Source organism: Amblyomma mixtum, chromosome 1, assembly GCF_055824585.1.
Source record: "Amblyomma mixtum isolate Tamu chromosome 1, ASM5582458v1, whole genome shotgun sequence".
Classification (NCBI taxonomy): domain Eukaryota; kingdom Metazoa; phylum Arthropoda; class Arachnida; order Ixodida; family Ixodidae; genus Amblyomma; species Amblyomma mixtum.
This window is the reverse complement of record NC_143012.1, coordinates 27,877,906-27,900,696: the sequence shown is the minus strand read 5'-3', so window position 1 is coordinate 27,900,696 and position 22,791 is coordinate 27,877,906. Positions and strand designations below refer to the sequence as shown.

At 51.9% G+C, this 22,791-nt stretch overlaps 1 protein-coding gene across 2 annotated transcripts in view; it reads right to left on the bottom strand.

Moving 5' to 3' along the window:
• Positions 1-658: 658 nt before the first annotated feature.
• Positions 659-22,791, bottom strand: part of LOC149365847 (uncharacterized) — a 46,037-nt gene continuing 23,904 nt past the window's right edge. For both annotated transcript variants that reach the window (XM_089546712.1, XM_089546717.1), the window contains exons 10-23: positions 21,357-21,662; positions 20,162-20,377; positions 17,886-18,059; positions 16,073-16,217; positions 15,203-15,363; positions 14,988-15,059; positions 11,183-11,365; positions 10,744-10,831; positions 9,811-10,008; positions 5,285-5,458; positions 4,252-4,430; positions 3,409-3,586; positions 1,871-2,169; positions 659-837 (exon numbers count right to left, since the gene is read on the bottom strand). In XM_089546712.1, the coding sequence (XP_089402838.1) occupies positions 697-837; positions 1,871-2,169; positions 3,409-3,586; positions 4,252-4,430; positions 5,285-5,458; positions 9,811-10,008; positions 10,744-10,831; positions 11,183-11,365; positions 14,988-15,059; positions 15,203-15,363; positions 16,073-16,217; positions 17,886-18,059; positions 20,162-20,377; positions 21,357-21,662 (2,514 nt within the window). In that variant the 3' untranslated portion in view covers positions 659-696. The remainder of the gene's footprint in view (positions 838-1,870; positions 2,170-3,408; positions 3,587-4,251; positions 4,431-5,284; positions 5,459-9,810; positions 10,009-10,743; positions 10,832-11,182; positions 11,366-14,987; positions 15,060-15,202; positions 15,364-16,072; positions 16,218-17,885; positions 18,060-20,161; positions 20,378-21,356; positions 21,663-22,791) is intronic.

Below are 22,791 nucleotides of genomic sequence, written 5' to 3'. Positions count from 1 at the left end.
GCAGTATTTTCAAGGGGATAATTCGTGTTTTCGATACAGCCAATCATTTGAAATAGCCGGGCTCGATTTATCTGGGCTCGACTGTATTAACACCCGCCGCAGCTAAGTGGTTAAAACGCACCGGTGGACCCGGGTTCAGCCCCCACCACGGCGGCCGCGTCTCCATAGCTGCGAAACACAAAATGCGCCCGTATGCTGTGCGATGTCAGTGCACATTAAAGAACCCCAGGTGGTCGAAATTATTCCGGAGCCCTCCACAACAGAAAATGAAAATTGGTTTTTGGGGAAAAGAAATGGCGCAGTATCTGTCTCACATATCCCTGTGGACACCCGAACCGCGCCATAAGGGAAGTAATAAAGAAGGGAGTGAACGAAAAAAGGAAGGGTGAGGTGCCGTAGTGGAGGGCTCCGGAATAATTTCGCGCACCTGACATCGCACAGCACACGGGCGCTTTTCGCGTTTCGCCGCCATCGAAACGCGGCCGCCACGGCCGGGTAGCGTCTGTTGGTCATCCGCCGAGCTCGAGTGAAGCCAAGCGCTCCAGGAAGGAGTGGTAAAGTAAGGGAAATGAGGGGAGGTAATGACTGTTACATACGGTGCATGCCGTATGTAGACGGCACTTTCCGAATCGAGACGAGTCAGTGATAGCAAGCCACAACAGTCTTTTTGTATTTTCAACAAACATGTTGCGCGTGTCAGATGATAGTGCAGATGGAACAGCGGACAACTCGGTTGATCATTCGGTTTGGTCGGTCCCAGGACTGCGGCGATCCCGGATTACTGGCGTCGGATTCTCGGTCGTCGTCCATCGGGACAGAGGCAGACGACTGCAGCTCCTGCGAAGGAAAAGGGAGAGAAGGAATGAACGTTAAATCTAGTAATGACCACCCTATCCCAGGTATTCACGTGACGTCACAGGCGCCATTTTGCGGTACAGAGCGACGCTTTAGCAGTGCAAAGCAGAGTAGGCGGCGACAAGCCGTTCAAATATGCTTCCAGCTCTTTGCGGTGCTAAATGCGCCAAAAATTGCCGTCACGGCGACGTCAGTGCGTAATCGTTTTAACAAAAAAGAAAGTCAGCAGAAAGTGTTGCCGCGCCCATGCGCTCCTGTCCTGTAGTGTGCACTACGGAGCATCCCATCTGCGCACCGGATGGACCTCTAGGTTCGCAAGCTGTCAAATCACCAACATCAGCCGGAGAAGATAAGAGCCGCGGCATGTTTCTATTGCTCTTCAGTGCGCTCGGCAGCGCACTGCTAACGCAGGTAACGCGCAGGTAACGAACTGCTGCTCGTTACATGCTCCCCGTACGCTCTTAGCGTTGCCGAGCCCACGCTATTGTTTATCCGTTGCGTATGACTGAGTGCCGAAGTTGCTCTATCATTGCTAGTTTTGTCGGGCGATGTCGAATTAAATCCGGGCCCTAATCTTCGTTCCACTGAAACTACTGGCGACATACTGTTTTCACTCGAAGAACTGAAATCAGGCCAGTTATCACTGCTCAATGAAGTGTAAAACAATGCACGCAAAGTTATCACAAAATGGCCAGGATTTTGAGGAAATTCGGAACCAGCTTCTAAAAACTGAACACAATTGCTCCCGAGTTCCCGCAAGTTGGATTACGTAGAATCTGTCGCTCAAGAAAATGCAGACAAACTTTGCCACATGTCATCAAAAGTGGATGCGTTGGAGGACAGAGCCCGTAGGTCTAACCTTCTCATCTATGGCATATCAGCCATATTCGACAGACATTCCTAAAAGCGTCGGCGAAGCATCGGCGAAGCGTCGGCAAAATGTCGGAACACGCACTCATCGGCGTACAGAGGAAGAGCACTGTAGCCTAACTGCACGAAAGGCAAGACTATGTACCCTCTCGTCTTCGTTGCGCGCGGCGTTGGCCTGGCTGAAGCTGGCTCTGGGCGACGGCGTGGCGGCCCTGGCGGCGAGGCCACCCGTGGACGCTGCGTTGTTGCCGCTGGTGGCAGTGGCGGCGGCGGCTGCAGCGGCGTGCGCGGTCAGCAGCGGCGCGAGCGACGCCCGGTGCTTGTTGGAGTGCGGCCTGGGCGCACTGCTGGGCGGCGCGAGGAACTGTGCCACGCGGCCCACGATCTCCTGGAAGCGCATCTCCCAGTCGGCGCGGCGGCCGCTTCCCCCGTGGCCGCCGATACCTGTTGAGGAGATTGAAGAATGCAGCGCGAAAAGACAAGGACAAACGAAGAAGTGGATAGGACGGACGCTGACTACCAACACATTTATTGAGAAAAGAGCAGCTTTTGTAATGCCATCCAAGACCTACGTGACCAGATAAATCAGTAGGCGTGGGAACACTATCCAACACAGATACCATGATCACTGATCTTTAACCATAATCACTGACCAACAAACCCAAACAGCTACTTTAGTTCTGTTGAGAAGAACAGAGTACAGCTCACTATAAGTGGAAACCTTCTCTATAAACACGGTTGTTTGGAATGGTTTGGTCATGTTCTAAGGTCGTATCACAGTTATATTTGTTTCTTCTCGTAATGGCCGCTGTTTTAATATTTTGGAATACCGTTCCAGAAGTTATATACCCGTAATAGTAACTTTTTCGTTCGCCCCATTACAAAAATGAATCCTCTTTCAGGTCAGCAATTGTATTGTATCAATGATCATGCGTTTTATTCCTCACTGAAACCCTCCACAGTGGCGCCGGCTGCTGAAGCCACTGATGCAAGGACATATACGCCGATGTTCTCATGAATTTCCTTATTCTGACAGTAGATGGCGCTTTCTGACAACTCCAGCGACAGAAGAGCGTATTGAAGCATCTAAAAGATAAGATGCTGCCCGGTTATGCATTTCTGAAGCCAGTGTAGCGCAGGATCGGGGTGATCGGCGCTCAGGAGACACAAGAGCCTCAAGTTCTCACATATACGCGACGCCTTATTCTGAATGCAATATAGGCACTGACTAGTTAAATGTCATCATCGGCGGAGAGGCTGTCCTTTAAAAAGTTACCGAAGACACTTTGGAAATTCTAAAGTGTGCTTGGTGTAAGCCTTGTGGTCATCCCATTGCCGCTTCCCCGAACCGCTTCGCGCGGAATCACTGGGCCGCTTCGGAGCCATGCGTCTCACTCACTCGACTGCAACGAGACGTCTGGGGAAGGAGCGGCCGTGCAGCTGCCACCGCCGAAGCGCGCGCGCTCGTTCTACCGCTACTGTGTGACGTCACGGTTGCTATGCACAGCTGTGCCCCCCCCCCCCACCGGCGCGCCGGTTGCTAAGGAGGGGAGGAGGTAGCGCCGCTGCGCGGAGGAGAGGCCACAGTTGGCATGATTCCAGCGCACGGACGGGTACCGCGAGCATGAGCCATTAAAGGCTTTCGCCTTAATATGTATTAGTTGGCCCAAGCGCTACACTCACCGCAGAGGTCGACATAGACAAGTGCGCTGAGTACGACGGCCAGTGGTCCGGGTGGAGGCCAGGGCGTCGGTTCGACCATTACCGGCACGATGGGCTTGTGCAGCACGTCGGCCAAGCTCAGCTCGCGCGCACACGACGAGGAGGAGGCGTACCGGGGCGTCAGGCAGCAGAGCACCACCTGTGCGGACATCATCACCCAAGGGAAAAAAAAAACCTTCTTGGCGAGGCTTGCATACCCGCACCGAACATGAGTTGTTAAAGAAAGCGACTACAGTGCACGAGGAACCAGAGAAAGGAAGGCTTCCAGACTTTCGCTTTTCCGCAGGAAGGAGTTAAGACTCAGAACTGAGCCCTTTTTTCTTGCCCCCCCCCCCCTCCCTTCACTTCTTCCCGACGATGCCTGCTCTTAGGGCCATATGGCTAAGGACCACCAAGTGAATACAGATGAAGTCACATGATGGAAGTGAGACCACATGCATACAGATGACCCATTCTTGTCGAGCCAGTACGTGAGCGCCGCAATGCTTCTTTGTCACGAGTGGGCCGAAGGCAGCCATGAGGTTGTTTAATGTTCAGAGGAGTAGATCTAGGACAGCGTGGCGGGGAAGAGAAGTATCCTAGGGGAGTGAATCCCTAAAGTGAAGTTGATTTCAGTCAAGGGAGCAACTGCTCATAAATATCCGCCGAAATTCTACAAATTGAGACTTTCTGAACTGCGTTCGGCAAAAAAGCCGCATAATAAGGCCCCTAGACTTGCCGCGCCTTTCAGAGCAATTTGCGGCGAGACAACAATTCAACGGCGTTGTTGCCTTGCAGTCGCAGCACTACGCGTGTACCGTATACCTTTGCCCTGCTGATGCCCTCGTAGATCTTGCCGTAGAGGGAGTCCCCTCCTCCGACCTGTCCCACGTCCATCCAGCAGGGGAAGCCGGAGAACTCGAGGTGCTGCCGGATGTTGAGCACCACCTCCTGGGCGTCCCACTGGTAGCTGATGAACACCGGAGGCGCCAGTGATTCGGGCTCTGCGCGGTCGGTACAGATAATCGCAATGCGGCTTTCTGGCTGGCTTCCTTCTGAAGACCACTCTGCATGGCCATGTCCCCTTTGATGCGTTAGCATTAGAGTGATTGTCACACCGAGACCACGACGATGTCCGATGTCAAGAAATTTTCTGATGGGTCGAGACGGTGATGATCTCATCGACGTCACGTGACCACAAGGACCAACCAGAGAGCACCGCCCACTGTGCCAGTGTGCGCCAATGTGTACACTGTCGCCAGTGTGTGCGCACAGATGGCGCCAGCTGCCGGTACTTGGCCAGTTGGTATACGCTATGCTATAGAAGTCTCTAATGCTATAGAAGTCTCTCCTTCCGCCATGTTGAAACTCGCAGACTTAGAACGACTTGCAGATAGCAGGAAGAAAGCCCGTCTCAACTTCCTTCATTCATTATACTTTTCTCGACTTGGTATCCGACCTGAAAATTACATCGTTAATGATTCTACACGAGCCTCGCGCCATAAGCATGCCCTTAGCCTTGAAACCTATTTTTGCACGCACAAATACCAACAGGTTTTCATTTTTTCCGCGAACAGTTTCTCAATGGAATGCTCTACCGGAGAACTCTCCGTTGCTTTGTAATCATTCTTGATTTTCACTGCTGGTTTAGTAGCTGTACTGTAACCGCGTTTTCAATTGTACTTTTGCGTTGCTTGTTTTGTGGTATTTATATCGTTCGGTACTGTCGCACCTGTTTTGCTTTTCCCACCTGTATGTATTTCCCTCTCCTGCTTGGACATACAGCATGTCCGCAGTATTCAATAAATAAATAAGGGCACAGCTGTCAGTCAAGAGTATACCCTGTCTGTTCACTCACCCAGTTCGTCCTGGATGAGCCTAGCAACATCCTGCCTGCTGATCTGCTGCAGGCACGAGATGAGCACGTCGATGCAGTAGCGGGTGGCGCCGTTGCTCTCGCGCCAGTCGCGAAGCAGCGCCACCCCGGGGCTGGTCTCCTCCACGAATCGGCTCAGCTCCTTGTCCGTGTAGCCTGCGCGGCAGGAAGGACACGCGCGGGCCGTAAACCGCCTGTGGGATGGAGTGGAACGCTGCTGCTTCAGTGGGACTAATAGAAGTCCTGTATCCTCAGTGTATGCTGCTAGCAACACCAAGGAGAGAGATATAGACAAGTGTTTAGCGAGTGACACTTATGTGACTAGCTGCGAAATCAGAGCGGAACATCCCTCGGTGCTTGTGCAAGTCAGTTAACGGAAGGCACCAAGTTACCCCCAAACGTGCCGCTGTTTCTTCGCGGAAGCTAGATGAAGAATAAAAAAAAAATACTACACTCTGCACACGAATACGCCTATATGGGCATAAAAAGGGAGTAAGCTGTCTTTTCGTGCACTCCCTTTTATGAAAGGGAGTGCGCTAGAGAACAGCACACCCTCTTTTAAGCATGAAATGCTTTTAGCTCGCGTTGTCGGCAGTGTGGTGACGTCACGCCGAGACCGAGAGCCATCATCCGGGCACTGAATTCCACTTGTTGAAGATTTGCGGGGGTCGCAGCGGAGCACCAGACAGAGACGACCAGCGTGGCAGGCTTCTAATTCCGGACTGCGTGTGCCGGGCGTGCGCTCCGAGCACGCGCTGTCGTTCTTTATTTTCTTCTGTCGCGGGAACGCCGATCGCAGCGCCTGCGCTTTATAGCGTCGCCGGGCGCTATAAAGCGCCCCCCCCCCCCCCCCCCTAGACGGAACGTCGAAATATACGCGCCGACGGGGCAGAGATGGAGTAGCCACGGCAGGCAAGCAGGCAGTTGGAGTGACAGTGTCCCCACGGGGTCGCTACAAGGTCCGGTAAGTTCATATCGGGGGCCGGGAAGAGCTGTCGGGTGGAGTGCACGGGCTCAGGTGGACGAGCCTGGCTGCTGCGCAACGGGCGAATGAGGCAGAGTGCCGAACTGACAACGGACATGGGAGCAGGGGAGACCATGGTCGGGCCGTCACCGTTTGCAGTGCTGCCCGCGGACACAAGCGTCGTCGGTGCTGGAACATTGCAGCTGATGTCGATGGGGATCTGACGCGCCGTGTACGCGGTCACAAGCACAGGAGCGGCCGAAACGGCTCCATGGACTGACAGCAGCTGTGGTGGGACCGTCGGCACAACGGTGACAGCTGGGACGATGCGGGAGGAAGTTGCTGGGTTCAATTCCAGGTACTGGGGTAAAGCGGGAGTGACAGTCCGGAGCGACTGGCCAGTGCTGATGCGCGGGTGGGCATGGTCGGGCTTGAGAGCAAGCGCTGACACTGGGTCAGGAACTGTTTCAGGCAAAGTGGGGCTGGAGGCGATCGCCGTGCTTGTTACTGCTGTCACCGGGTTGGCTTTCTCATCCTGCTCCTGATGACGAGTAGTGCTCTGCGGACCTTCGGAGGGGCTGGGAGTGTGACAAGCAGGCTTGGTCGTTGTCGAGGGCTCTTTAGCATCAGCGGGCGACGGCTTCAACCTCACAGAAGAGGCCTGCAGAGCTGTTGGCGGTAGTGACGAGATAGAGAGAGATGCCGGAAGCCTCGGCACGGCTGCTGCCGCAGAGTCGTCTTTGGCTGCAGGAGGCTCTGGCGACAACGCCACTGAAGCGCAAAGAGGCAGGGCCAGAGACGCGGGTACGATATTAGTGGGAGAAGGACGCGAGGCGAAGCTCGTGCGGATCCCACCTGGTGTGGCGTCGAGAGAGAGAGCCGGGCTGGAGACGCTGGACGGGAGTGGCGGCGATGCGGCGAGGGGCTGCTGAGGCGGGCCGGGTTCTGATGAAGGCTGCGTGGGCGCGAGCGAGGCCGGTGCAGGGCCAGAGGCTGGCGGCGGCGAAAACGGGTCCGCTGCGTCGTAGAGCGGCGGCGGAACGTAGTAGGCGCCGAAGTCGGCCAAGACGGCCGCACGCAGCTCATCGTATGGCCGGCCGCCGAAAGCAGAGTAGGTGAGCCGACGCAGGAGGTCGGCTGGGAGGATGTCGCAAAGGACTTCGTGTTTGAACGGCTGGATGGTGATGCCGTTCAGGTACATCGCAGCCTCCAGTTGGGCGAACCACCCGCCGACGCCTGCAGGCCGGAACGCCGGGAGCGGCGGGTCGAAACTTGGGTGCTGCCAGTACGCCATGCTGGAACGCCGCTGAGATAGAAGGCACGGTTCGCCAGGTCACCACTGTTGAAGATTTGCGGGGGTCGCAGCGGAGCACCAGACAGAGACGACCAGCGTGGCAGGCTTCTAGTTCCGGACTGCGTGTGCCGGGCGTGCGCTCCGAGCACGCGCTGTCGTTCTTTATTTTCTTCTGTCGCGGGAACGCCGATCGCAGCGCCTGCGCTTTATAGCGTCGCCGGGCGCTACACACTCATCCGGGCACTGAAACGAGAACATCCGGGCACCGTACGAGATTTAACGAGACTCATACGTGATCTGTTAGGGGCTTTGAGAGACGGCCACTTAGATTAAGAGGGGAGCTCCAGGGCGAGATGGGCCTTGGGGCTGAAAAACTGCTTCCGCGCCGTCCCCAAGGATGGCGCTGCGGTCCCACACTCACGCATGTAAAAGACCGGCCTCTGGGGCTTCACGCCACAGCAGAAGACTACGGAAACTCTAGCTCGCCCCTGCCGACAACGCCATGATTATGCGGGCGCTCCCGAAAGCGACAAGGCCGTCACGGTTCGCGGCTGCCTACCTAGCCCGCACTATTGCAGGCGATCGCTTCGACACAAGAAGAAGAGTGTGGTGTGGTGGGGTGTGGTGTGTTGAACACTAGATCCATTTCAATATTTTGACTAGTACCATCTACAACCAATGTGTTATGCCCGTAAACATTTCATGCTTACTCTACTCTCGGTTACGGGAGAGGCAGAGATTTTTTTACTCATTTCTATAGCTCTGTCTGTGCGCGACCGTCAGGTTGGATGTGTGACATAACCCTTAGCGAGCTTTGCGACTGAATTATAAGGCTTCCTTGTGATTTCACGAACGTAATTCTCTGGCCTGCAGCATCCGCTCACTCCAAACACCAATACTCCTTTATGGGAGTAAATAGGACGAAAGCTCTCCTCTAGTGCACTCCCTTTCAAAGGGGAATGGGCTAGAGGGCAGCCTACTCCCTTTTTATTCTTTTCTGTCTAGAGTGATGGCTAAGCCTCGTATCACGCAATCCGTAACGCGATGTCTTCGAATGCTACAAGTACTGTGGCGTCGAGTAACCAGAGCAACAAAATCTTGACTTGAAAAACACTGTCGATATCGATACCTTTCGTTGACATCGAAGGGCGTGAAGTTCTTTAACATCGTCGCTGGTATGCATAACAAACTGGCAGCAACTACAAGGGTGGTGGATTGGGCTAGTCGGGGCTCAAACGTCATTTGGGAAGCACTAAAACTCGACTGGCCTGAGCACCGACTAGCCCATTCGACCATCCTAATTGTGGGCTTCACATCTAGATCAATGTTCGTAATTTACGAAACGCGTTCGTCCCTGTCTGCCTTCGTGTCCGTGTCGAATTTTAAAGAAGACGGGACGGCGTTGTTTGGTGTTGTCCTCTTGGTTTGTTCCGTTCTATAGCCAGCGTAGTTCTGCATTCGATGAGCCAAAAAGTTGATAAAAATGGAACCGACTGCTCCACCAGTCCGTGCGGCAAACCGTGGGGAGACTGAGTTTAACGGTCCCTTTGGAGTCAGTCTCCAAAGAAGCAATAGTTTAAAACAAAAAATCACAAAGGCACCTAATTGGCAATATGAAATTATTCCAAGCTGTTGATGCCATTATCGCAAATGATGTCATTTTCTTCCAGCCAATAGAAGTTATCCGTTCTGTTCATGGGCATACGGAGGGGGGGGGGGGGGGGAAGCTGCCCACTTGCCTAGAATTTCGGATATTTTTATGCACTAGCAGAAAGCAACTACTCAGCTTGATTAGAAAGCTTAGGTGATAGTAACTTTCGCATTTCGCTTATTAAGTTTAATTCTTTGTTCATTAATGAAATCCAATGTATGTTCTCCAAGCCTAGCACTAATTTGCTGTTTCTAATTTTGGTTTCATGTGCGTACTTTTATAGTGCTTTTTTGGCGCTAACCTACTGCCTCCCCCCCCCCCCCCCCCCCCCCCGCAAAATGTTCTGCGGATGCCCTTGGTTCTGTTGACGTCACTTCCATCCATCCAGACGACCGACGTCACATTTTCTTCCCGATTAGGCTTTTGATGCATTCGCATTAAAACTTTGCAGGAGACGATACATAAAGAAGAAGACAGTACTTTCATCGCATGCTTCTTAAGTAATGGTTCCCCTTTGGAGGACGGCAAAACCAGTCCCCTAAGGACTAACTAACCCCTGCGCAACCTCTATGGTCCCTAGTATGTCACGTGGTGCGTACCGAGTCTCTTGGCGAGGGCCAGCCAGTCCCGACCAGTGTTGCCGGACTCGAGTAGCCTGGCGGCGTCGCGCAGCCAGGGTGGCTCCTCCCAGGCGCACTGGCCGAAGCGTTCCTCCCAGCCGAAGGCTGAGAAGCCCAGCGGAGGCTGGTCCGTGTCCCAGACCGCGGTGGCGCTCGAAGCGCGCCGCATCCCCGCGCCTTGTTGGAGAGAGAACTCGATTAGAAGAACAGCGAGTTGCACTCCAGACGTCATATAGCGCAGAGGTTAAAGTGGCGCCATCTTTGCGCGTTGAAAGTCACCATGGAGGAAGGAAAGCTCAGGAGAGGCCCTCGCTATCCGAGCTGCGCGCCAAAAAAAATTCAGGGGACACTTTGGCTCTATAAAGTGCTGCAAGACGAAAGCCTTTCCTGGAGCACTGTTTGGCGTAGACTGCGAGACTGTATGAGGTGTGTAATGTGGTCACCCACGGACGCCTTGCGTCCCCTGTCGGAGCGGACGACAACTATTTTTTATTAGTTGCCGTCTGCTCCAAAAGGGGGCGTCAGGCATCCGCGGATGACCTCATTACTTCGAATCCGCGCACTATGACGTCATAACCATTTCGACCAAACGATAAGCGTGACACCTCTGCTGACAACCTTCTGCCGACAACGATGAGGCATTAAAGGCTTTCGCCTTAAAAGAGTGACGGCGCTGCCAGTAGAAACGTTGGTCGCAACGGCGTCGTCTGCTGCATTGTCTACTGCGCATGCGCAAGCGAGCTGAGACGGCGGCTAAGAATAGGGGGAGGGGCTTCACGTCCGGCTTCAAAAAATCTGACATAAGGGCCGCTCCTGACTTCTTTACTTCCTTCATGAAAGTTCCCGTGGAAATCATGGAGGAAGGAAAGAATTCCTTCGTCCATGGTGGAAGTCTTGGCAGAGTATACTCACTGTATCCTCTCATGCCATGAAACGATGCGTATGGAAAGTGCCGCCTCACGAACTCTGTCTGGACTCGTCTGTAGTCGCAGTACACGACCTGTGTGAAGACGCTGTCTTAGACAAATGCTCAGCTGACGGAAAGCTTGTGTTCTTCCAAGGCTTGGGAAAACAGCATGAACATATCGAACCGCAGTAATAAGCAGAAAAGTAAGAAAAGATTAAGGGCGATCAATTTGACTGATGCGGAGAAAATACGATAGCATTCTTATTTCACTCGCCAATCAACTGCAGGACAGGTTAGTACCTTTTTACACCCATATACAGGCATATTCGTGCTTAATGTGTAGAATCTAAACCGAGCGCGCTTTGTTGTAATACGCCTTGAAAGCGCTACACGCCGAGGCTCCAATCGCGCAGTGGCCTTTTCGTTACGTTCACGATCTCCCACCTTTCTGTGCAGGCATTCGTCGAGTGGCAGGAAGTGTAGGCACGCCTGCTCCTGGCAGTCCTTGGACGAGTGCTGCGCGCACGGTATCGACTTGCACGGGCACGTGACGAAGCACTTGAAGCACAGCCTGCTGTACCAGAGTTCTCTCAGTGCCTCGATTTCCGCCTCGATCAGGTGAACCACCTGCGAATGTGAAGGCGCAGGGGAACATTTCCGTCGTAGGCAGGAGTTAGTGGAATAGCCGGTCGGGTTATGAAATGAATTGGGCAAGATCTGCGGCGAAAAGTGGGAAACACTATACTCTTTGCCGTCGTTTGAGGCCCATACGGGACAACGTAAATCAGCCTCACCAGATTACTTTGGTTGTCATAAAGATTTCATTGTTGTTGACCGTGGCGAGCGTCTAGACCGCAGGCTCAGTTTACTGGCTTCAGGCACCAACCCTAAACAAAAACGCGAAGATTAAAGGGCAGCTGAAACGTTTCTATTTTTGTCAGAATTGGACGATATTCAAGGATCCAAGCATATGAAGCCTATATGTAAAACATGCGAAGTTTTTCATATTTTTTTTTTTTGGTTTTTGCTGGCAACAAAAATGGTGACGTAATCGCCTACTTGAACTCAGGCTTTTCCTCGTAGCTTTGAAGGAGTGAGGAGAAGCTTGTTGAAGACGTCACGTATGGCGACATTTCAAATTCCCGCTGCTTCGCCCAAACATTGCAGTCGGTCGTCGGATGCCGCTAAAAATGCTTCGCGGGCTTTGCCCTAGGTGGCGTTGCTTTTATTTCGTCAGAGAGAACGTTTCTGCTTAGGGAATGTACCACCCCGAAGATGACGTCATCGTGCACCCCTTCTGGCGCTGTGAGCCGTCGCGCTATCACGTCACCGTTTCAAATGCTAGCCCATAAAGACTTCGCCTGCTCTGCCTAAAAAATTTCACACATTTTAACCCCCCCCCCTCCTCCCTTTAAGTTCGTCGAATTCTAAAAATTATTTAGTTGCGCTTTAACACTTTTACTTTGTTCAAAGTGAACTCGCAGCTTTTTCTCGGAGTGCTGCACCTAGTAGTGATTTCTTTCCATGCCATTCGAGAATCCCGTGAAGCTAATGTTATAGTCGGGTACAACTCAAGAACTAAGCGACTTTTCGCCGACAAAGAAGCCCCTTCCAGCCAATGTCGTCGGTCGATTCTCATGAGCCTGCAAGCGTGACAAGCCGGGTAAGTACTGTCCCCTTTCATCTGCTACTCCCTGTATTGTCACGCCAGCATGGCTCATGAGAATCTGCCGACGCCATTGGCTGGAAGGTGGTCCATTCACGGGGAGAAGCCGCTTCCTTCTTGAGTTGTATCCGACAATAGTTCCAACGACTTTCGTCATCCACCTTCTTCTGTACAAGATGTACAGCCTTTGTCAAAAGTTTGGAGCCCAGGGAATTTGCTTGCGAGCCACACTGTGTGGTTCGTAATGCATCTCCAGCGCTCCAAATTTCCTGAAGGTAAGGTGATTTCTGTTTCTGCCTCCTCCAGTGGGTGGGACTACCACGAATGCTTCAGGAGTCCCACTACAAGGCTTAGAAGCAAACCCCTCGGGCTCTAAACTTTTGACGAAGACTGTACGTTATTGTGTCGGAGTGGCCCTTACGCCTGCTGTTCGCAACCAGTGGAAAAGTGACAAGATTCCTGCGCCGCAAAAATGCCCTCACTGCGAGGCACCCGCTTCCGACACCAATGTCCACCACCTACTGTGGACATGTCCCGGAACTTCACTGGTGCGCGCTCGAGTTCTTCAAGAGGCAGGACTGTCTGCAAACAATGACTCTAGTTTGAACGTGTGGGTAGCTAAAAACATTTACGCCCGAAGCTTATGTGACTTTTTACACGCAACCGGGCTTCATGCATTTCTGTAACTTATTCCACCTTTCGTGACTAACACCACTTCCTATGCCGCGCGGCACACTCAGCGTCACAAATAAATAAATAAATAATGTACGTTATTACAGTAAACAGCGTTTTACACTACATATCCGCCCAACCCCAGAGGCGCTCCTGGAGGGCTCTTACAAACACACCTGCCAACTTGCAATTGTTATGCGCAGTTTAAAGCGCACATTGGGCTGACGAGGGGATCTCAATCGGAGCTCAATAAAAAGCCCATTGAAGGTTACCGAATGCCAAGTGAGCTTTTGAAAAGGGCGTTGACGGAGCACAGTCACGACGAGACGTATGTTGAAAGCAGGGCATTTCCAAGGCAGGCAGGTGCGCATCCTCGCTGAAGGCTCCAGCGTTCACTGTTGCTTGTTGTGCATCGTATACCTATGCAAAAGCTTGCTCTTGGCCAGTATGAAAGGGCCTTTCTTCAGTATAGTGGCCGGCATGTTCAAAAGCCACTGAAAGACGAAGGCCGGCCCGCGGCGCGTTCAAAGCGACCCCAAGACGATCTGCTAAGATTATCTCTATTGAAGCGAGGTTAAGCAAAAGCAAATACCGCAGAGCGCTTGTACGAAAATGAACCATTATGGCGCGCATCAGAGTCCAACGCATGTTCGGGCCGATATTTCATACCTGAATTAAGTTTAACTGGAAGCCTCTGTGGCTGCTTCAGTCAACATTCCATTCCTGTCCGTAAATGTGCACGACCCTCGTCATGCTTCGTCCGTGTTTCATTCTTTAAGCTTTCAAGTCCGCTCAGAGTCTTATTTTAGATTGCGCCACATCCCAATACACTGCAGTCAGATGCAACTCAATAACGCAGCAGCGAATGCTCCTTAATGGAGGCCCTCCAGTCAGTGGGTTGGACCCACTGTTATGACACCATGGTTAATCCGCTTTATCCATGGATAATCCGTTTGCACCTGCAAGCTCCTGCATTGTCACCATAGCAGATACAAGGGTATTAAGCATGACTTCATAAGGGTCGGTCGACGCCATTGTCTGGAAGGCCTCTTTTGAAGGGCATTCGCTGCTTCTTTCTTGAGTTGTATCCAACTTACTTGTAAACATAAATACCCCCGAAAGCTGAAGATTTGACAGCCGTCGCCGCAGCTCAGAGGTAGAGCACCGGACGCGTAATTCGGAGGTCGTGGGTTCGGATCCCACCGGCGGCACGTGGTTGTTTTTTCTTCTGCTTTTCTAATCAATTAGCATTAAGCGATGAAATGTTCAGTAATATTCTAAATTGATCAACACCACAAATTAAATAAATAAATAAAAAAAAATCCCCTGTGCCCCTTGGTTTCTGTGGCTGTTGGCTTCTGTCGTATTTATAACGAGCCCCTCATTCCCCTTCCCTTGTTTGCTTAATTGCTTAGCGAGGGTCTCGGTTCTGGCAGCCTTGACGCCATAGGAAGCATAAGAGGGTTCTCACGCAGCTTCCATCCTCTTCGTTCGATGACGTTCTACGTCACACCTGCGGTAACTCAGGACGTTCCACGTCCGCCGCCTATGAACGTGGGTGGCGCTGATGAACACTGTCAAGGTTAGGTTACTTGTAAACATAAATACCCCCGAAAGCAGAAGATTTGACAGCCGTCGCCGTAGCTCAGAGGTAGAGCACCGGACGCGTAATTCGGAGGTCGTGGGTTCGGATCCCACCGGCGGCATGTGGTTGTTTTTTCTTCTGCTTTTCTAATCAATTAGCATTAAGCGATAACATGTTCAGTAATATTCTAAACTGATCAACACCACAAACTAAATAAATAAATAAAAAAAATCCCCTGTGCCCCTTGGTTTCTGTGGCTGTTGGCTTCTGTTGTAGTTACCAAAGAACGATATCAAAGCAGTCTGCGCGGGATACGTGCAACTTGCCTTTTCGCAAATGCTGGGCTGTGGTATTCCGCCCATCCAGTTCTCCATAGTGTTTGTTCTTTGTATGACGACCTGAAATGGCAAGGAAGAGGAGCAAAGCCTGTGGCACGATGCGTCTGTGCCTTCCAATGTGGTTCAACAAAAGTGAGACGCGAAAAATTTGTATATTCGCACACGGGAGACACACGGGAAAACGGTTGCTTTGTCCGATCTACCTGAATCCTTCCCCGGTTCTGACTGGGCGACGTCTGGTGAAGCTTGAGCAGCAGGTCGTTGTCCCGGTCCAGTGGAATGGTCGCGAAGCCGGTGATGAAGGAAGCTTCGCGCCAGTCGCACCAGCGCAGAAGCCGAACCACCAGGCGCGTAAAGAAGCCCACTGGAAAAACATTTACAGGGATGCCTACTTACATTATGTGCCCTTTAATGCCACTGAGTGTTGAAAATGCGATAGCGTCAGCAGCTGTTAATGCCTTTACAGGAAGCGGTGTCCAGACCGGAAGTTGCAATACGATAGCATTAGCGGCTGTTAATCGGAAGTGACACTCCTTCTGGTAAAGGCATGCCATTGTAACTTCCGGTCTGGTGGCGTCATTTCCCTATTACCAATGGCAATCAAATCATATCCAATATATTTTCCACCAACTGGATGTTCGTCTGGGCTAAAAGCTGTACGAACAACTTGACAAAGGCCCCAGAAACCAATGTCAATGCCAATGGTAATCCGACTATAGTTAGTGCACCAGGACCAAGGGGAAGCCTGAGCGACCGTTCCCCACCGCTGAAACAAACTTTTATGCAAGAAAAGCACATTAGCTTCTTTTTTTTTAACAATAAAAGTAAGAAGATGCACTGGACTAGTAGAAACCTCCCACACCACCCACTCGAACTGCCCCGTATCGAGAATGCCTTGAACGTGCAGTTGGGGCGGACTCAGTCCAGACTTTCCGGTAACAGTACGCTCAAAGCCGTTAAATTTGACCACAATCTCAGACATTTGTTCTGGTTCCAGCATACAAGTTGACAAGCCACCATTTTCGGCGTGGATTAACTGGTTTTCGACAGATGGTTCCGTCAGAGCCGCTTACCTGGAAGTAAACCCGCGAAGTCGATAAAGAACACGAGGGCATCGCTGCTTGGTGAATTGCCCAAGGCCATGGATCGCGTCTGTAGCGACGTCGCCAGCCAAGGCACCACGCAGAAGGCTTCGTCATCGTCGGTTAGAGACAACTCCTGGAAAGCGCAGTTGTATAGGCTTAACTTCAGTACGCCAAACACTGGCCATTCCGGAGCATTCTACACGTTTCTAGACAACAGAAAGATACTCATTGAGTTGGAAGCTTTCAACTGCCATGCTATCACGTCAGCAACGGTGATAATAAAATCAAAATGGGCCCGAAGGGGAGATCAGTCACGATATGTTCCCACATCATGCGAGCTCTTTCGACGCATAGATTAAATGCATTACTCGCTTCCCAGCAAGGAGGCGAAGTATTTCGCGAATGAACAGTCGTATGCAAGCGAACAACTTTTCTATTTTAAAGATTATAACGCTAGCTTATCGGCTATATGTATAACGCCACAAGAGCCGCTTATAAGAGGAAAAGATGTCACAAATATTCGGTTTAATTATTTATAGGTTGCACCGACGTCACAATGACCGCCGTGCATGGTTGAGACCAGACGTGCGGCAAAAGCATGCGCGTTTGATTGCCTCGTCGGTCATAAGATTCGCCCATTGAATAGAGGGATGTGACGTCACGAGACTGGAGCATTCTCACGGTTGGATGGAAGTGCCGTCACCAGACCGGAAATGGCGTCGCTTCCGGCAAAGGCATAAACAGCTGCTAATGCTATCACACTGTCAACACGTAATGGAAATAAGTGTCCCAGTGAATGTTTTTTCCTAATTCGCATACATCCACATGCTTTGGCCTGAGCTGCGGAAATTATGTTCTGTGTCCCATCATGGCGTACGTGACATGAAATGCGAAAATTTACAAGGCACCCGTCCTGTCCATGTCTGTTAGTAACGGGACGAAACACAGCTTTGCAAACAATGCACATTATGGTACTCGGATCCCAACACATATTCATTGTGCTAGGGCATATCTCATTAAGAGCGACTCCACTGTTCAAATAATTGTAGAGAGGCTGAAAGTCAGCACGCGTTACCTTCGACATCTGACTGTTTGTATGCGCGTTCCCCATGAATATGCGTTTAAATAACTGAATAGACGAACGTCAGCGCATTTTAGCCGGCCACTGGGGTCGGCCGCAGATGATTACTAATTTAATCGCATCAAACCTTGTTTCCATAAGAACAGATTCAGCACTTTTCTTTTACTAATTTTCACGTTGTTTTTCTTTATTTGCCGTAATGTATCCACTGGTTTTGTAGCCTTTTGGCTGCGTTTGCTGTTCTTCCAGTACTAGTGTGCAAAAGTTTATACATAGTTCTAGGTGGTCTCGTTACTGCATTGAGCTCTGGGACCACCTTCTGTTTATGTAATACCTGTCTTCTACGAAAAAATATTTCTTCTTCATTCCTTCTTCCTCTACACAGTACAAACGAAAATGACACGTGCGCAGATAGTACAGTGGTGAGCAGCCTTGTCTAGAGCGCTTGAGCAGTGCGCACTTGGTAACAAAAACCGAAGTTAGAGAGCGGCCCCTCATTACAGGGCAAAGTTTTCGTGCCTGCTTTGTTTACGAGGCTTATCTGGCGCTACTTCCGGGCAAGCGTTGCAGCTGGACCCTAGAGGCTGCCACAAAATCTGGATTTGTTTGCAAGGAAGTGCACCGCCCGAGCGTTCTAGACAAGGCAGCTATTTGTGTGCACATGTCTTAAGGTGCCGCACAAACCGTGTAAACAGTTGGATCGTTACTGCAGGCGCTCACCGAGGGCAGTCGTTCGTAGTGGGCCACGAGCACGTCTAGAGAGCTGAGTACAGCCACGAGGGTCTCCAGCTGGTCTGTGGCGTTGCTCCACAGCGCCCTCAGCTGCTTGTAGCTGATCCGGTAGCTGGCCGGCTCTCTCCTCCCCTTGGGGACGTCTTCCCAGCAAGTCTGCTTCTGTACAGGCAGCCAAGATAACGACGAGAGAGTGCTGTTATTCTCCGATTTCGGCCTGACTGCCCTTCAGCGCTTTACTCGCAGACGTTATAACACCGCGCTCACACGCCTTATTTCACGGTATAGAAACATGTAACGATGTTTCACGCGGTAGCTTGACAGGGCCAGCACACGACTGATTTCCTCCCATATAAATAAGTGCGAAACGAAAATATTTTGACGAGGTAACCGTAGTCGGGTAGGCCGCGACCTAACGTCCCAACACACGAGAGGTCGAGGTTCTAGCCGTTAACAATTCCCCTCTATTAAACGAACCAATTCGAAAAAAAAAACGACAGAACCTTGTCAGAAATACGACAAAATGAATTTTCTGTTGTTTTGTAGTATTTTTCTGTAATACTCTAGCTTTTGTGTAGTTCTTTTCTGTAGTTTGTTGTACTTTTCTGTGCTATACTACGCAGAATTTTGTTGTCACTACAGAAACGTCTGCTGTCACTACAAGCTTTTGGTCACAATCATTACAGAAATTCTGTTGTGACTACAGATTTTTTTTTCGTTATGTTTTTCCACTGCGTTTATTTAAATACACGCAGCAACCAATGAGCAGACCTACTATTTCACGAAAAGCTTCAAACACTCCTTCACTTAACTTGCCACATAGAGCTAAACAGACACGGGCACAGGGAGACAAACAGGACTGGCGCTCCCTGTGTCCGCTTCTGTTTAGTGCTATGTGGCAAGATAACCGTCACCAACTCGCCCAAGCTTCCATTCGTTCACTTAACATGTTCCTGTTGGTTGATAAGATACGATTGCGCGGTCACATCAGCAAAGACAGCGGCACTAAGATCTACACTCTTAGAAAAAAGGGGCGAATAGGGGGCGAGAGGTTAGTCTTTTTGGGGACTAACTGACCTGCCACTGGCAATCGTCCTTTTCGGGACTAACTGCAAAGGGTGTAACTGTTGGTCCCCTTCGAAAGGCTGCAACCGTTAGTCCCCGGGAGCAGACATTTAATGAAAAAATGCAAACGACGCGTGATTTCCAGCGTAATTTATAGCGGGATAGTTTCCGACAGAACTTCACACATATAACAACGATAAAGGAAACAGAAATAAACATACATGCAAACAACAGGATTCGAACCGACAACCTTTGGATTATGAGCCGAGCGCGGATATGACTACGCCACCACAGAGGACAGTCCACGGTAGAAAATAAAAGCCTTGTATGCGACACACACACACGGTCTGTCTGTACCGCTCAAATTGTTATCACAGTGGGGTGGTTTTGGTGTCATATGCTTTTGAAAAAACCTGCGGTAAGCTTAATGCGCACGCACAACGGTCTAAATCACGTTTTGGCCAAAAAAGAAGTGCTGAACTGTGTATACATTACGGCCGGTACTTCACAACCACAACAGTGGTTTTCTTTTCGTTTTTTTTTGCGTATAAGGCTGTAATGTGCAGCTGCACATTACAGCCTGTTGAAAACAAAGGTAGAAGGCGATGGTTCACTTCGTTTTTGTTACCGGCGGAGAGCGGTGACAGGGAATTGACTGCTAAGTGTCGCCGATACTTACACAGCATCACATAAGCTCGTAAACAACGGCAACGGTATGAAACTACGTGTACTTGCTCAACCCTAACTTTTACAACTCACATTTGACACGTATTGAAGTTCGTAGTAATTGTTTATGCACTTGCACAGCTGCCAGCCGTTTCGGTGGCACGAAGCCTATTTCTCACGGAAAAGGGTATCCGCCTCGTCACAGGCAGCGGCAGTGCCCTCACTGGCCTTAGACGACATCCATGCATGCGCTTCAAAAATCGAGTACTATTGCAGTCAGGGTCTTCTCGCGCAATTTTCGCGTGCTGCTGTGCTGCGATTCGCCTCCCGTTAGTCTCTTTCTCGGCAGTTAGTCCGTTGAGTTTGCGCACGGCGCGCATTTTTGGCAAGGAGTGTGTCGTGTGCAAATTTAGGGACTAAAGAGCCCTTTTTAGGACTAAAGTTGTCTTTACTCCCCTCTGGGCCGGTTTTTTTCTGAGAGTGTAGGCGATGCATTAAGCCTAATCGGGGAGTTCTTGCGCATGTATACTCACCTGAGGCGCCAAGCCTATGAGTTTGTAGAGGGCGTCTAGGAACCACTGCGGCCTGAGTATGACGATGCCGTCCCATCGGCTGTCCAGGGCACCGACACCGGTGCCCCGGTGCTGGCATCCGAAGCACACCAGCTTTCCCTGCTGGTGCAGAAAGTGCACCACTGAGTGGAAGCCTTCCTCGCTCTCGATGCCCTCCTGACGTCCGATCTCTTCCAGCTGCACAGGTACGCAGTCGGAGAGACACCACAATGAACGCACCCGAGAAAGCCATCATGCAGATGAGGGTCAACCAGAGAAAGACATCATGCAGATGGGCCAGCCGGCCCTTGCACGTAGGAGAAACAAGTGGAGCAGTGCAAAAACTGAGAGAAGTGGGAGGGGGATGGATAACCGGGTCGAAGACCCCCCTTGAAATGAGCATCAGGTACTCGATATGCCGATCACAGTTTCTCTCTTCCCTAACTTTTCTCCCTTTATTCCCCAGAGCACGTAGCAGGCGCGCCGATGTGTGACGCGCGCGGCGTGGCTAGCGCTCTTTCTGGCCGCGCAGTTCCGCTTTCTGCCTTGTGCAACACCAAGACTGCTTGCGCTACAGCGACGACGAGGATGGCATTTTAGAAATTCTGAAAACTGACACGAATATTACTTCTCTTGTAGCCAAAACTACAATGACCACGAACTTGCGATTTCGCTGTGGCGGTGCTCCGAGGAGGCACAGAGACCGACCTTGAGCCGTCGCCTAGCAACCGCCGCAGCTGGCGGACGCCGCGCGCTCGCCGCGCCATCTAGCATGACGTCACACCGCGCGCCTCGCCGCGGAGCCGCCATTTGGTATGACGTCACACCGCTTGCCTCGTCGTTGCGCTTGCCTCCGCTCGCTTCGCCAGCTGTGTCGCATGCCTGATAACATGTCGGAGGATTGAAATGCAGCCCCAGTTGAGGCGGCAGTATGAACGGAAGTCTGCTAAGCAGAAGGAGGCCTGGAATCGACATCGGAACGAGATGAAGAGGAAACGAATCGCCCAGGAAACAGAGGAACAGCGCGCCGAACGACTGGCTAAACGCCGTGAATATGCCGCCGCGAGCTTTCGCTACGTATATCCTGGCATAGCCGAGCTAAACCACTGCCATTTTTTTTATTTTCTGGCAGTCTTAGGTGTAAAGCCTTCTACAGTCCTAGCTCTCGGGTCCTCACCTGGTACAGGCTGGCGAAGTAGACGCCGTTATCCAGAAGCCTGGCGAGCGCCCTCTCGAAGGCGAGCCACCGCAGCGGCACCTCGTGGCCAACGCTGTCCATGCGCGCCGCCACGTGCTCCACCTTGCGTCGGAGCGCCTCCAGAGCCTCCTCGGGGTCACCGCCGCAGTAGTCGCCGCCTCCTGGATCCGTGGTTCCTGTCGACGGATCCAGGCAGCAGTCGACGGCGAAGTACATCGGCAGCACATGTCGGCCGTACGCCTTGTTGCGCAGAGTGTCTCTAAGCTGCGTGAACTTCTCCGAGATCTGTGGTATGTGACGAGAACGAGAAATGCGGACCTCATCGTCATCATCATCAGTCAGATGAAATACACCGAAAGAATAAGGCCTCCTCCTATGACCTCCAACTAACCCTGCCCTCCCGGCCAATTTGCCCCAACAGTATGTACATAAGGTCATCATAAGAATGTGCTGAGAAGACGAGTAAATGGTTATCATCACACCTCACTATTAGCCGCTTACGCTCATTAATATTGATACATGCATTCGAAGAAGAGACAGAAGTAGCGCATGCGCTAGAACAGGAAGAAGTTAGTTGGCTCTCTCGCGCGCGCTCGAACCACTAGGGGACGGCCGCAGGTTTTTCGTCTCTGCGCGGGTGATCTTTTTGGCGTTGCACGCTACAGTTTGGTGGAGGTGCTGGGTACGCTTCCCGACCTGCAAACTCCGTACAGCGTCACTACGGACCTCACACCGGTTCACCAGCGACCCAGCCGCCGTCTCCGCGGAGAGTCGCCTGAATTTGGGCCCCTTCCCCCGCCAACAAGGACGACGCAGCCTCGACCGCCGAGTCCAACTGACATGGCCACTGACACCAGGACCCAGCCGCCGATCCAGCCTCTACCGTCGAGTCCAACTGCCATGGCCGCTGACACCAGGCCCCTGGCGCCGATCCTTTGCCACCCACCGCGAACACCGCCATCTTTTCACGGTGACGTGTTCGAAGACGCTGAGGACTGGCTGGAGACGTTCGAGCGGGTCGCACGCTACAACGGCTGGTGCGACGAGCGCAAGCTGAATAACGTCTACTTTGCCCTGGAAGAGTCTGCTCGGACGTGGTTTGAAAACCACGAGGCTACACTTCCCACCTGGGAGACGTTTTGCCGGAGTCTCCTGGTTACGTTCCCCAACGCTGACCGCCGGGAGAAGGCCGAAGCTGCGCTGCACTCCCGAAATCAGCGCACGAACGAAAGCGTGCGCATGTACACCGAAGACATGGCCCGTCTTTTCAAGCGCGCCGACCCCAACATGACAGAGGAGAAGAAGCTGCGCCATCTCATGCGTGGGGTTAAGCAGGAGCTGTTCGCGGGCCTCGTGCGCAGCCCACCCCGCACGGTGGCGGAATTTCTAACCGAGGCGACCACGATGGAGACGA